At 44.2% G+C, this 16,634-nt stretch overlaps 1 protein-coding gene across 3 annotated transcripts in view; it reads right to left on the bottom strand.

Annotated features, from left to right (window-relative positions):
- The window catches only part of TBC1D14 (TBC1 domain family member 14), a 174,592-nt gene that overhangs the window by 31,070 nt on the left and 126,888 nt on the right, over window positions 1-16,634 (bottom strand). For all 3 annotated transcript variants that reach the window (XM_040335387.1, XM_040335388.1, XM_040335389.1), the window contains one exon: window positions 6,458-6,573. In XM_040335387.1, the coding sequence (XP_040191321.1) occupies window positions 6,458-6,573 (116 nt within the window). The remainder of the gene's footprint in view (window positions 1-6,457; window positions 6,574-16,634) is intronic.

Below are 16,634 nucleotides of genomic sequence, written 5' to 3' on the forward strand. Positions count from 1 at the left end.
AAGTTATTGATTTGTAGCAGAGCACTAGGACAAATGTTAACCAACAATTGCAATGTACAGTACAAGCCAACATCATTCTAAAACAAAGCAGCCTGTTTGGGTACTGGCAATTTGTCCTCATCATAAAACCCAGTCACATACACCAATACATCCCAGCAATCCAATCTAAGTCTAGTTCATAAATCCATCAAAAATTCACAACATCATATCCTTCAGTGGTAAATGTAAATTCCAGTTTGTAGAGCTGCAGTCAGTGATGGAAGACGAACGTTGTAAAGCAATGCCCTGTTTAGAGGCTCAGGCAGCCAAGTATAAATGTACGTCATACAGTATACAATTTGTCTGTGTCATTTATTCTAATTTTTGAAGAACCAACTCTCAATCTGTGTTTTTAAAAGCAATTACATTTCCCCTTTCATTCTACCATAACACATGGGGAGATTGAAAGGGAAAATCAAATTGGCCACTATGGGTATTGTAGAAAGCCGCTCTTCTAAAAAGACAAACTATGATAAATGAAGCCCAATGTATCTTACCTGCTAGTTAAAAAAAATATGGTTGACACAAAATGTAACTGTGTAGCAATAAAATTATAATGTACGAAGGTTTATTTAATAAGACAAAGACTAACCTATTAAGTTTCATATACAAGCACTGCATGTATTGCGCTAGTTCTCTTGTACAGTTATACTTTAAATGCCCCCTAACCCATCTCGTAGGCAATTCCTAAAACCCCCAAATTTCCAGATCCTCCGAGAGACCTAGACCCTTCCAGTTCTTCGGTATAGGAACCCATCTGCTGCTGCAGTAGTCTTCTGGGCAGGCATTTCTTCTTTCGCACATGAAGAGTCCTATGCATTCCTATGGTGAGGCCGTCACGTCTTGGAATGAAAAAGTGATTGTCCTTCCATAAGAACAAATGAAGATTAGCATGTGCAAAAAAAACAAAAAAAACAATAAAAAATAAAAATAAAAAGGCCCAGCTGGGAGACTTCTGCAGCAATACATAAAAGTACAGTTACCCTTTAAAATGTAAGGTGAGGGGGGGAGACACACATTAAGTTCTTCGCTGTTGGACTACAAACACTTCCCCAGGTCTTAAAAAAAAAAAAAAACCACACTACTAGTACAGGAATATACCTGCGGATTTGAGCATTCCCATCAAAACAGTGCTGATGCTTTGATCCCCAATGCGGTCTGTACACAGTATAGGGGGTAAAAAAGGCTGTTGGATAAATTCATTTTGGGGGCATGCCTACGTTATTGTGACCGAGCTCCCAGCAGTTGCCCCGCAAGAATTTTACAAGCCTTATGATGTTGCAGGGAGTAATGTAGTTTCTCACTGCAGGTAGAAAAAAAAAATATTGCCGAGACTTGCTCTAAAAAGGTAGAGAGGGAGGTGGGGTTGAATAAGAGGAAAATCTGGGACAACCACCAAGTTGTTGGAGAGATAAGGGAGCAAAGTTGCCTACGATCAACTCTTAAAAAAAAAATATTAAAAGAACCAAGAATAAAGTCGACCTTCCCCACCTTTAGGGCCAATTCACACCAGACGCAGTTCCATTCAGTTCTGTGTGCATTTCATTTTTTCTGCACTAAAAATGCATGCACAGTGTTTTCGATGTATCCCAATGGCTCTAGTTCACACCATGCAGTCAGTTTCCGGTGCAGAAACTGACCGCATGGTGTGAACTAGAGCCATTGGGATACATCGAAAACACTGTGCATGCATTTTGTGCAGAAAAAATGCACACAGAACTGAACGGAACTGCGTCTGGTGTGAACTGGTCCTCAGAGCAGAATATTTACCAACATTTGATGGCATTCAGCTCCTGAACTTATTGCCAGAACATTCTTTGAAAAAAGGATATATTTCCAGATCTAAATTCACTCAACACACTAAGGCCCCATTCACACCTGAGCATTTTGTAGCTTAAAGCCTAAAGCTACAAAATAAAAAATCAATTATTCTCTATGGAGATGGTTCACATCTCCACTCCAAAACGCCTGAAGCCCAAAGCTCCAAAATGCCTGAAGCTCAAACAAGTTCTGGTGGTTTTCTTCTTTTTACATTGGTGACCATTTGACCTGTACAAAATTGTGGGGGAAAAAAAAAAAAACGCAGTAAAAACTAGGGACTTTCCGCCTGAAAAAAAATACTCTCAGGTGTGAATGCAGCCTAAAGGAAAACTGTCCAATGCCATACTGGACATATTTTCAAAGTTTTTTTGAACCACCCACAATACACAGACAACCATACATACCCATGTACCCTCACATACTTTGAGACCCTATGACCCAACCCCCTACTTGAAAGCAATAGTATATTCTGGTATGACCCAATTAATATCTAAGGATCCATCTTACTCCTGGGGATGTGAACTTAAAACGGAGTTCCACACAAAAATGGAACTTGCGCTTTTCCGGTCCCCCCTTGGGTGTCACATTTGGCACCTTTCAGGGGGGAACAGATGCCTCCCACTTCCGGCGATAGATCGTAGCAGATTCCGCGGCGATATACGCCATGTCCTGCCCCTCCTCCGTCCCCCCCCCCGCTTTCTTCTGGGCGACACAGAGGACCCAGAAGACAGCAGTGACCAGTGAGGACACACAGCGCCACTCACGCACGCGCAGTAGGGAACCAGGCTGTGAAGCCGCAAGGCTTCACTTCCTGATTCCCTTACTTAAGATCCCGACACCTCCACCTTGGAGCCGAGGGACAGATCGGCTTCGGGTGAGGACATCGCGGGACAGTCAAGTGTCCGAATATTAAAATTCAGCAGCTGCAGTATTTGTAGCTGCTGACTTAATTTTTTCTTTCCTCGCCAAAACTCCGAAACGTTAGAGCTGAAGAATGGGCAAATCAGCAACATATCGTTTGAATGATCCATTAATGTCAACATTCAGGAGACAAATGAGCTCAGGTCTCATTTGGTACTGAGCCCCCACAGTGCTACATCACATAATCAATAGATATTCCAAGAGATGAAGATGTCAAACTGAAGGGCACCCTCCTCCACATATTGTGACATTTCTTGCTGATCCAGCCATTTTGGACTGAAGTACACCACCTCTTAACCACAATAACCGACATCTCATTGCCCTTTTACCCAGCCCCATTCTTATTAAACCACACCACTATGACCATGGTACACTATAAACATTCATTTAAACCACACTTGCCTAATGCAGCCAAATCCCCAGTGGTGAAAAAGTCACAACACCAACCTTTTACTTGGAAGTGGCCATCTTGAATAAACTCAATCTACACCATGAAGAATTAGTTCACATAAGATAACAGGCTGCTTCCTCCATACCTGGGCCAGGTGGCATCTTCTCAAATGCACTATACCAACATATAATTTTCCCTCCTCTAACCATCTAAACCAGACTTACCATACGCCCTTGTTGGCAAAGGCAAACCTACTCCTTATCTGACACTTGAACACCTGCTACCTAGACACCAAGTAGACAAACAGACAGATATCTCACCGCTCCAGGTGAGCCCCGTGAGCAATCAAGGGTTGTTGAACCACCAATGTGCTGGCAATGCTGATGATAGCAAATAAATGGACGAGAACTGGACAGCCGCACTCCAAAATCACTTAAAAAAGTTGTCTTTTTATTTTTCAACTGCACAAACAGTCACTGCAAACCAACAAGATACAGTATGGCCGACGCATTTCGCACTTACAGTCAGTGCTTAGCCATGACTAAGCACTGACTAAGTGCGAAACGCGTCGGTTAGATTGTCACCTGACCTTTGCACAGATACTTACAGATGTACACAGTACATGTTGGGGTGCCTTGATCTCCACAGTTCTCCCCAGAGCCTCCCCCATATCCTCTCACCCACTCATTGACCCCCCCTCCCTCCAAATTACCACAACTACATACACCAAATATTCAATATAGCCATCCGCATCACCAGAAATACCCGCCACCCCCTCCTGTTCCCACATACCCCATTAGCTAGTTCCCCCAGATATCACCCTTATACCTTCATGGATTTTCCCCAGCAGCCCGACACTCAGCTAACACTGTAAGCGCCCTTTGTTGGGCCTTACCTAAAAAGTGGGGTGTAAGTAAAGGAACTTGTTCTGTTCCCGTCTTCCCCTATCCAGGACAGATGTATCCCACGGAATAGATAGATATTTTACCTTTATTCTCACAAAGTCTTTCTGCAATGTAACATCTGGGAAGATAAAAATGGTAACAACCCTGCTAAGTCGTGGTTAATGATTCTTACTCTGAATGGTCTAAGGTTATCAGTGGTGTACCCGAATGTTCAGTGCTGGGACCCTTACTTTTTAATATATTTATAAATGATATTGGGTCCGAGATCAAAAGTAACATTTCTGTCTTTGCAGATGACACCAAGCTATGCAGTGGAATAACGTCCTTACAGGATGTCTCCAATTTACAAGCCGACCTCAATGCTCTGTCTAATTGGGCGACTAAGTGGCAGATGACGTTTAATCTTGATAAATGTAAAGTTATGCACTTGGGGGCCAAGAATATGCATGCATCATACATACTAGGGGGAGTACAACTGGGGGGATCCGTAGTGGAGAAGGATCTTGGAGTTTTAGTTGATCATAAGCTCAATAATGGCATGCAATGCCAAGCTGCGGTTTCCAAAGCGAGCAAAGTCCTTTCTTGTATTAAGAGAGGTATGGACTCCAGAGAGAGATATAATTTTGCCCCTGTACAAATCATTAGTAAGACCTCATCTGGAATATGCAGTTCAGTTTTTTTTCCCAGTTCTCAAAAAGGATATCGGAGAACTGGAGAAAGTGCAGAGAAGGGCAACCAAACTGATAAGAGGCATGGAGGAGCTCAGCTATGAGGAAAGATTAGAGGAACTGAATTTATTCACTCTTGAGAAGAGGAGAATAAGGGGGGATATGATCAACATGTACAAATATATAAGGGGTCCATATAATGAACTTGGTGTTGAGTTATTCACTTTACGGTCAACACTGAGGACAAGGGGGCACTCTTTACGTCTAGAGGAAAAGAGATTTCATCTCCAAATACGGAAAGGTTTCTTCACAGTAAGAGCTGTGAAAATGTGGAACAGACTCCCTCCAGAGGTGGTTCTGGCCAGCTTAGTAGATTGCTTTAAGAAAGGTCTTGATTCTTTCCTAAATGTACAGAATATAACTGAGTACTAAGATTTGTAGGTAAAGTTGATCCAGGGTAAATCCGATTGCCTCTCAGGGGATCAGGAAGGAATTTTTTCCCCTGCTGTAGCAAATTGGATCATGCTCTGCTGGGGTTGTTTGCCTTCCTCTGTATCAACTGTGGGTATGGAGTTGGTTGTATGGGATTGTACTGTGTTTATTTTGTTTTTTTATTTTTTTTGTGGTTGAACTGGATGGACTTTTTTCAACCTTTTTTCAACCTGACTAACTATGTACCGTATTTTCCGGCGTATAAGACGACCCCCTAACTTTCCAGGAACATTTTTGGTTTTGGGATATACTCACTGTATAAGACTACCCCCTTCATACTAGTCTTTCTGGAAGCTGAGGGGGAGCCAGAACCGCTGACAGAAACAGGCTTTTTCAAATCTCACTGCACTGTGCCATTACATTACATTCCTCACTGTGCCATTACATTGCATGCCCCCACTGTGCCATCACTTGCCCCTCACTGTACCATCACTTGCCCCCACTGTGCCATCACTTGCCCCTCACTTGCCCCCACTGTGCCATCACTTGCCCCTGTGCCTGAACTTGCCCCTCACTGTGCCTGAACTTGCCCCTCACTGTGCCTGAACTTGCCCCTCACTGTGCCTGAACTTGCCCCTCACTGTGCCTGAACTTGCTGCCCCCAGTGCAATCACCGCAAACACTCACTTTTTTTGCCGGCGGTGACAGTCTCCGTACTGCGAGCGCTAGCGTCAATGATTTGAAAGCCGCGCCTTCTCTTCAGAGTGTTCTGTGATAGGCGGAACACAAATTTTCCCAGCAGCGCCTATGTTCTGTGTTCCGCCTATCACGGACGTCTTCTCATCTCGTCCGAGGATGAGAAGGCATCTGTGATAGGAGGAACAGAGGCACTGCTGGGAAGATTTGTGTTCCTCCTATCACAGAACACTCTGAGAAGGAGCGTCTTTTAAATCATTGACGCTCGCGCTCGCCGTATGGAGACTGTCACCGCCGGCAAAAAAAGTGAGCACAAAGACCGTACCCGGCGTATAAGACGACCCCCGACTTTGGATGCATGTTTTTGCATCCATAAAGTCGTCTTATAGGCCGGAAAATACGGTAACTATGCTAAACCTTGAAGTTTAAGGTAACAGTTGCCTTCTGTACCATGCTACAAAATGGTACGGTCTGTTAAAAATGGCCAAAATACTATTTGGCAAAAAAGAAAAAAAGTAATAATTTACCACCAATAACCCTAACAACTGTTGCAAAAATTAGAGAAAAAAAAAAAGGAGACTTACGCTGGCCGGTCTTCCAGTATCAGAGCTGTGGTGGACAGTGGCTCAAACACCAAGCTTTTCCTCACATTCTGCTTCGGAGAAGGAGACTTTGAAGCTCGTCCTTTCTCTTCATATTCCTGGTAATATACAAAAAAGTGATTGTAGTCATTGGCGCTTAATGAGAGCATGTACCATTTTTTTTTATTACAACAGAAAAACACAGAGCCACAGAATGCTGTATGAACATATGTACAACTATGTGGAACTAAATGTCTGCTAGAATATTGCAAACTTTTAGAATGTCATGCAAAATGAAAAAAAAAAAAAAAAAAATGTATGTATGTGTGTATATTATACATACATACATACATACATACATACATACATACATACATACACACATACACACACACACACACACACACACACACACACACACACACACACACACACACACACACACACACACACACACACACACACACACACACACACACACACACACACACACACACACACACACATCTATATGGTACAATCTTTGGAATACATGCTTCTTCCCCCATGTTCTATCCCCGGGGGCGGGGCCGATTCATACACTTGGCGGCTATGGACGCCGAGTGTATGAAACAGGAGCGCGCCCACAAGGTAACCCCCATGGGATAGAGCTTCCCAGAGGGGGTTATCTAATGCGGGAGGAGCTGCAAGAGCCACCGTGGGACCCCAGAAGAGGCGGATTGGGGCCGCAAAAACGAACTGCACAGTGGAGGCAAGTATGACTTTTTTTTTTTTATATATAACACAAAGAAACCAATCGTATCATTTTGTTTTTGTTCTATCAGTTTGATAAATACAAAAATAAACACTTTCAATGCTATAGCTAACAGAAGAAAGCGTACAGTAGCAAATCAGAGTTCGATGAGGACCGCATACATTTAAAATCCATACTTTTTTTTTTTATGAAGCTAAAGTTAAGTAAAAAGCAAAAAGTACACAATGCCTCTTCTATAATAAAAGCTTCTTACAAGTTTCTTATGGAATATATGAGCAAGAACAGCTCAATGTACATTCTTGGCATGCCTTTGTGCCAGGATGAACAGACTCCTGCGCACATGCATGGGAGTTCAGTCATTCACTGGCTGGTCAATCAGGATGGCTGAAGATGCCCATCCCAGATGAAGACTGAGTGGAGACGGCACCAGGAAGGGGGAGGAGAGTATGGCCAACATTTTTGATCTGCTTTAACATACATGTCATATGTCGATTGAAAAGTCTTATGGTTGGCATGAGAATAATTTTGGACTTGATGCATAGTGTCAGAGGAAATAGTTTTAGACTTTGGTTGGCTGTAATGGACTAGCTGATTTTAATACACTGCTGTTAAACACACCGGGGTAGATCCACGTACCTGGGCGCATTAATACGCTGGGCGCAGCGTATCCAAGATACACTACGCCGCCGCAACTTTTTTTTTTCGAATCCACAAAGAATTTGCGCCATAAGTTACGGAGGCGTAGTGTATCTCTGGCGGCGTAACGGCGCGGAATTCAAATGGATGTAATGGGGGCGTGTTTTATGTTAATACGTCGTAACCCGACAGAAACAACGTTCTTTTTGCACATGCGCCGTCCGTGGGGGTATCCCAGTGCGCATGATCGAAATTAACCCAGAAAAAGCCAATGCTTCCGACGGTGACGTCATTCTACGCAAATCCCTATTCGCCAACGACGTAAAAATTTCAAAATTGTACGCGGGAACGACAGCCATACTCAACATTGAGTACGCCTTAGAACAGCAGCTTTAACTATACGCTGGAAAAAGCCGAACGAAAACGACGTAAAAAAATGCGCCGGCCGGACGTACGTTCGTGGATCGCCGTAAATAGACAATTTGCATACTCGACACGGATTTCGACGGAAACGCCACCTAGCGGCCGCCGAACAATTGCATCTAAGATCCGACGGCGTACTAAGACATACGCCTGTCGGATCGATCCCAGATGCCATCGTATCTTGTTTTGTGGATACAAAACAAACATACGACGCAGGAAATTTAAAATTACGCCGGCGTATCAATAGATACGCCGGCGTAATGCTTTTGTGGATCTGCCCCCACCATGTTTATTATATATTAGAAAATAAAACAAATTGCCTTCATTTTTAATTAAAAAGGGGAATTGGATAGAACAGAGCCCTTTTGTTTATAGCATGGCACGTATTTCCTCTATCACAGTGGTACACATTACTCTTTGGGTACTTCTAACAGGCCTTCTACAAAACCAGACAGGCTAGTTTTAGTAAGGCAGAGTTCACACCAACTATGTGGCATTTAACAGGTTAAACACACTTGTGTGGACATGTTTTTTTTTAAAGACTTTGCTGTTACTTTTGATACCACAGCAGAGGTCAAATTGCTTTATTTTGTAATATGATGTGTTTAAATGCAGCATGTCCAGATTTTCTGGTTACTGCTTTGGGCCTGTCTAACATTGACCAATTTGGAATACAAATTATATTAACATACATAAAAAATAAGTTATAGAGTTTGCTACGATAGAATACAAAAATATAGTGGGCTTCTTGGGAGGCGTAAATGGTGGGCTTCTTGGGAGGCGTAAATCAGTGGTCATCAATCCTGTCCTCAGGTGGCGTAAACAGCGGGCTTCCTGTGTGGCGTAAACAGCGGGCTTCCTGGGTGGCGTAAACAGCGGGCTTCCTGGGTGGCGTAAACAGCGGGCTTCCTGGGTGGCGTAAACAGCGGGCTTCCTGGGTGGCGTAAACAGCGGGCTTCCTGGGTGGCGTAAACAGCGGGCTTCCTGGGTGGCGTAAACAGCGGGCTTCCTGGGTGGCGTAAACAGCGGGCTTCCTGGGTGGCGTAAACAGCGGGCTTCCTGGGTGGCGTAAACAGCGGGCTTCCTGGGTGGCGTAAACAGCGGGCTTCCTGGGTGGCGTAAACAGCGGGCTTCTTGGGTGGCGTAAACAGTGGGCTTCTTGGGTGGCGTAAACAGTGGGCTTCTTGGGTGGCGTAAACAGTGGGCTTCTTGGGTGGTGTAAATAATGAAACAAAATAGATTTGTTGCACACAGCAGCAAACAGGATGGTCCTGCCCTTGAGGCCAATTGAAGAGGCTGCCCCAGGAGGCATGGTGGGGTGCGGCTGTGAGGCAGAGCATCCATACCAGTCACTATTCTCAGTGCAGCCCTAGCTTGGTAAAAACACAGGCAGGAGCAGCAGCCAAGCCTCTTCAGTGATTAAGATGCAGGCTCAACGTCACCAAGCACAGTGCTGCCAGCCACTGCGCCTGCCTAAGTGAAAGACCGAGCAGCCAGGCAGGAAGCTCTGCTGCGCTTTAAACAGGCTCAGCGTCACTCAGCTGATATCTTCTGGTGTTCTTTGCATGTGCTGCAGGGTTACCAGCAAGCATGGTTCCTAGTTATCTGTGTACTACAGAACACCTCCCCCCTATGTTATGGAGATGATGAAAAGGGGAGGAATCCTTCTCTAGGGCGACAATGCTATTCCTTCATAAATACAGTGAAGCGAGCGCGTGTTGTCACCCTAGGACAGGAAGTGTTTGGTACTTACAGGATCACCAGGTGAAAGTAAAGCGAAGCCTTAAAAAAACAAGATCAATCCAACCACCACATCTAAGGATTAGTAAGATGCAATATATAACATTTTTGTGTTTGCATACACTTTATAAAAGAAGAAAAGCCTTTGTAGGCACAACATTTTTCATGCAAAAGGTTATATTTATTTAAACAGTGGCTAAGGGGTTGGCGCTTCTGTCTGGCAGCACTAGAGTTGTGGGTTCAAATCCCAACAACGGCACGACCTGCCTGGAGTTTGCATGCTCTCCCTGTGCCTGTGTGGGTTTCCTCCCACACTCCACAGACATGCTGGTAGGATAATTGGTCCTAGTATATGTATGAATGTAAGTTAGGGACCTTCGATTGTAAGCTCCTTGAGGGCAGGGACTGATGTGAAATGTACAATATATATGTAAAGCAACGTGTAAATGGATGGTGCTATACAAGTACCGTATTTATCGGCGTATACCGCGCACTTTTTTGCTCTTAAAATCAGGGCAAAATCGTGGGTGCGTGATATACGCCGATACCCGCGCCGAGTTTGAATACTGCGCCGGCATATACTGAGCGCAGTACACTCGTGTATAGTCGGGCAGTCTCGGCTCCTCTCGCGCTCACGTCCTGGACGTGAGCGTGACAGTAGCTGAGCCTGCCCGACTATACACGCGTGTACTGCGCTCGGTATATGCCGGCGCAGTATTCAAACTCGGCGCGGGAAATGAGCGGGGAGGACGCCGCACCCGACGAAGAGGACACCCGAAGCCGCAGACGGACCCGCCGATGGACGCCGCGCAAGACACCAAAACTAAGTACAAAAATCTTTTTTCCACAGGAATTTCGCGCTATGCGCTATACCCCAATAAATACGTAATAAATAATTGTGTGGTCGTTATACAAATTTCACTCTTGTACACACCGATCAGCCAGAACATTATGACCACCCACCTAATATTGATCCCCCTTTTGCCCCACTTTTTATGTCAAAACAGCCCTGACACGTCAAGGCATGGACTCCACTAGACTTCCACAGGTTTGCGATTATATCTGGCACCAAGACATCAGTAGCAGATCCTGTAAGTTGCCAGGTGAGGCCTCCGTGGATCAGGCTTGTTTTTCCAGCACATCCCACAGTCTGAGATCTGGAGAATTTGGAGGCCAAGTCAATACCTTGAACTCACTGTGTTCCGACACCTTTCTATCAGATCCAGCATGAACATTTTCTCAGCAATTTGACTACACTGGCCACCCTTCGCTCAACACATTAATGAACGCTGGCTGACCAAAACCCTGTCGCCAGTTCACTGGTTTTCCGTCCTCGGACCACTTTTGGTAGATTTGACCACTGCAGACCAGGAACATCCCACAACAGCTGCACTTTTGGAGTTGCTCTGACCAAGTCATCTAGCCATTACACTTTGGACCTTGTCAAAGTCACGCAAATCATTTTGCATGTCCATTATTTTTCTGCTTTCAAAACTTCACTTGCTGCCCAATATACACCCTACTACAGGGTTCGACAAATCCTGGTCGCCATGGCGACTAGAAATAGGGTCCTGGCGACTTGGCTTGGAAGGGGGGCGCCATCTGGTGGTGAGCCGTTGGTATTACAAGTTATTACCACCAGATGTGTAAGCTGGCGCCATCTGGTGGTGGCCGTTGGTATTACAAGTTAAGCATTACAACAAGTTAAACAGCAATTCTAATGTTATTTTTCACTATTTTCACTGCCATCTTCTTCCCTCCAATTAGAACCCTCAAACATTATATATACTTTTTATCCTAACACCCTAGAGAATAAAACGGCGATCGTTGCAATACTTTGTCACGCCGTATTTGCGCAGCGGTCTTACAAACACTTTTTTTAATTAAAAAATAAGACAACAGTAAAGTTATCCCCATTTTTTTTAATATTATGAAAGATAATGTTACGCCGAGTAAATTCATACCCAACATGTCACGCTTCAAAATTGCGTCCGCTCGTGGAATGCCGGCAAACTTTTACCCTTTAAAATCTTCATAGGCGACGTGTAAAAAAAAATCTACAGGTTGCATGTTTTGAGTTACAGAAGAGGTCCAGGGCTAGAATTATCGCTCTCGCTCTACCAATCACGGCGATACCTCACATGTGTGGTTTGAACACCGTTTACATATGCGGGCGCTGCTCACGTATGTGTTCGCTTCTGCACGCAAGCTCGTCGGGACGGGGCGCGTTTTCTGGCTCCTAACTTTTTTAGCTGGCTCCTAGATTCCAAGCAAATTTGTCAACCTCTGCCCTACTATATACCCTACTCACTTCCAGGTGCCATTGTAGTGAGATACAGCGTGTTCTTCACTTTACCAGGCAGTGGTCATAATTTTATTGTGTACAGAAAACAAGGAATCTGGCAACATGAGGATTTCACCAACATTATGAGAACACAAACTACTGCAGGGAAATCTTGTCACTGCAATCTTTGGCAAAGGACAAAAGCCAGTTCTTTTAGATCAGTGGTCATCAACCCTGTCCTCAGTGCCCACTAACATGCCAGGTTTGCAAGAGAACTGAAATGCATTACAGGCGATATCATTTGCTGCTCAGTGATTGCAGTATTCTAGTCTGCATCTCCCCAAGGCTATACATAAAACTTGGCCTGTTAGTGGGTTGATGACCACTGTGTTGGATCACCCACAGGTAACCCCCCCCACCCCCCCTTAAAACTGGAATGTCAGTTTTAGATGAATAACTTGTATCTTCTCATGGGGGTTATTTACTAAAACTGCATGGTGCAAAATATGGTGCAGCTCTGAATATAAAACCAAGTTAAAGTGGTTCTAAAGACAGACAGTTGATCTTGATGCATTCTATGCATCAAGATAAAAAAAAAACCCTTCAGTGCGCAGCCGCCGCCCCAATACTTACCTGAGCCCCATCTCGATCCAGCGATGTTGTACGAGAGCCTCGGCTGTCTGGGACTCTCCCTCCTGACTGGCTGAGACACAGCATTGGCATCTGCTGTTGATCGGTCAGTGAGCCAATGAGAATAGAGGGGGCAGGGCTGGGCTGCAGCTCCGTGTCTGAATGGACACACAGAGCAACGGCTCTGGTCAAGTACCCCCATAGCAAGCTGCTTGCAGTGGGGGCAGGAAGAAGGGTCTTGGAGTGCCGGTGAGGGACCTAAGAAGAGGAGGATTTGAGCTGCTCTGTGAAAAACCATTACACAGAGGAGGCAAGAAGAAAAGTTTGTTTAAAAAAAACAAACACAATACTTAATTACTTTAAGCATTTGCACTCATACTCATTCTCCGATACCTGAAACCAATACCTTTGCCGTGCCAATTGAGCCAATATAAAATGAATGAGCTCAAAATGCAATGCAAAGAATCTCATGATTTGAGCAGGAATTCTGTGCGATTCCTGCCTGAATCACATGCGGTTTTCCCCATGCTCTTGTGAGAACCCCATACCAACTTCAGCCTGGGTTCACACAGGAGCGGTGAGGGGAACCGCATGCGATTAAGACAGAAATCTCAGTGCAAATTGAGGACATTTTTTTCTATGGGTTCAATTTGCACAGCAAAGGTATTGGCGAGTACTTGAGCACAAGTATCAGTACTCCTCCTCGCTAATAAAAAAAAAAAAAGAAGAGCAACCCTAATAAACCAATTGGCTTCCAGCTTTGAAATCATGCTACGTCAGTGTGATTTAAGCACTTCAGCCCCCGAAGAATTTACCCCCTTTCTGACCAGAGCACTTTTTGCGATTCAACACTGCGTTTGCGGTCATACGACACTGTACCCAAACAATTTATTTCCCACAAATAGAGCTTTCTTTTGGTGGTATTCGATCACCTCTGCAATTTTTCTATTTGCGCTATAAACAAAAGAGCGTAAATTTTTAAAATTATATATATATATATATATATATATACATATACACACACATATATATATATATATATATATATATATACATATACACACACATATATATATATATATATATATATATATATATATATATATATATATATATATATATATATATATATATATATATATATATATATATATATATATATATATATATATATATATATATATATATATATATATATATATACACACACACACACACACATACATACATATACACACACACACAAACAAACAACACCTTTTTATATGATAAACATCCCCAAAATATTATATATATATATATTTGTTTTAACATATATATTTTTTTTCCTCAATTTAGGCCGATATGTATTCCTTAAAAGTTATAGTGTCAACAAAATAGGGGGTAGTTTTATGGCATTTTTATTATAATTTTTTTTTTACCAGTAATGGCGGCGATCTGCGATTTTTTTCGTGACTGCAACATTATGGCGGACACATCTGATGCCATTTTGGGACCAGTCATTTATACAGCGATCAGCGTTATAACACTAGGGGGCGATGAAGGGGTTAAGTGTGTCCTAGGGAGTGATTCTAACTGTGGGGGGGAGGGGCTACCAGTGACACGACAGATCACTGCTCCTGATGACAGGGAGCAATAGATCACGGTCATGTCACTAGGCAGAACAGGGAAATGCCTTGTTTACACGGGTATCTCCCCGTTCTGCCCACTCCGTGACAGGATCGCGGGCCGCCGGTGAACATTGAGTTTGTGGAGCACAGTCACGGAGAGTGCGGCGGCGCGGCTTCTTAAAGGGGACATACAGGTACGCCTATTTGCCCACTGCTGCCATTCTACTGACGTATATCGGTGTGCAGCAGTCGGCAAGTGATTAAAAGCCACACATAGGTGCGATTTGTACTGCTGATTTTATTGTGGCTTGCGACTTCATTTAACAGAAGTCTATACAACTCGTAATTAAATCAGTAGAGTAGTGCAGGAACCCCTTTTCATAATCACTGACACAAGTCGTGGAAAAATGAACGGTTACATTGCCTGTGTTCTATCAGTATGGGTCCCTCCATCAGATAGTGCCCGGGTTGAACTGCGCATGCGCAATTGGAGATCACGGAAATCTCAGACTTAACACAGCTGCTCCGTCAGCTGTTCTTGGAGCATGCGTAGTTAACAGGCCGCTTGCTCCCGATGCTTATCCACAACGCTCGCTGTATCAGATGGGGGACCCATCTCGATAGAACAGCGCTGGCCATATTCACAGCAAATTAGCAAGGTGGCGGATGTTTTTTTAAAAGGGGCGGGTGTATTATTGAGCAGTGATTTTTTAACCATCTGCCCCTTGCTGTATTGCTGTGAGCGCGGTCAGCGCTGTTCTATCGAGATGGGTCCCCCCCATCTGATACAGCGAGCGTCGTGGATAAGCATCGGGAGTGAGCGGCCTGTTAACTGCGCATGCACCAAGAACAGCTGACGGAACAGATGTTAAAGGGGTTGCAAAGGTAAAAGTTTTCACCTTAATGCATCCGAAAGTCCCGCGCTTGGCCCCGACATCCTCTTCGCCGCTCAGCCTGGCCGTTGATTCGCTAGAGCGGCTGGATTGAAAGCAGTGCAGCCATTGGCTGGCGCTGCTGTCAATCACATCCAATGACGCGGTGTGCGCCGGGGGCGGGGCCGAGTGATACAGTGAGTGGCTAGAGGACTCCACACCATGCGAGTGAGCTCGCTCGCATGCTCGCATGAATGTGTGAAGTTCTTGCGGGGAGGACCAGAGACAGCTGCCGAGGGACCCCAGAAGACGTGGATCGGGGCCACACTGTGCAAAACCAGCTGCACAGTGGAGGTAAAACATGTTTGTTTTTAAAAAAAAAAAAAAATCTTTACAACCGCTTTAAGTCTCAGCGATTTCCTCGATCTCCAATTGCGCATGCGCGGTTCAACCCGGGCACTATCTGATGGGGGGACCCATACTGATAGAACACTGGCAATGGGATGTGAATTTTCATGCGATTTGTAACTGTCAATTCGCATGACAAGTCGCACTGGTGTGAACAAGGGCTTAATGTCAAAGCCTAAGAATGGGACAAGCTGAAGAAGCGGATTGGCTACCATGCACAGCTGAACCAGACTCTCTGTGCACCAATTATAGTATCTCCCCCATATAATTTACCTCCCATTATTACATTCAGAATCAGCAGAAATGCACCTCTTTGGGAGGCTAAAAAACGAAACATTGTTTTTCAAACTTTCTCTTGCGTCTGTAGCCGACACCATCAGTCATAAAAACTTGCATAATGTCAGGCTATACATAGAACACATTTACATAAAGAAGCCAGAAGATTGTATTGGTGTGACATGACTATTTCTTTTTTGTTTCCTTAGCAAGATATGCATTTCCAATGATGCAGCCCATAAAAAAAGAAAGTCATCCAAAGAACAAGAAAAGGCATAATTTTTATGTGTCACTTGGCTACAGCAACAGAAAAGACAATAAAATGAGTCAACGCACCCATAAAAAATAAATAAATGTCATGGTATACATGCACTCACCAGCCACTTTATTAGGCAGCACAAAACACTAATCAGCCAATCACATGGCAGCAACTCATTGCATTTACGCATCTAGACGTGGTGAAGATGACTTGCTGAACTTCAAACCAAGCATCAGAATGGGGAAGAAAAGGGATTTTAGTGACTTTGACCGCGTGGCATGGTTGTTG

Source organism: Rana temporaria, chromosome 1 (genome assembly GCF_905171775.1).
Source record: "Rana temporaria chromosome 1, aRanTem1.1, whole genome shotgun sequence".
NCBI classification, from domain to species: domain Eukaryota; kingdom Metazoa; phylum Chordata; class Amphibia; order Anura; family Ranidae; genus Rana; species Rana temporaria.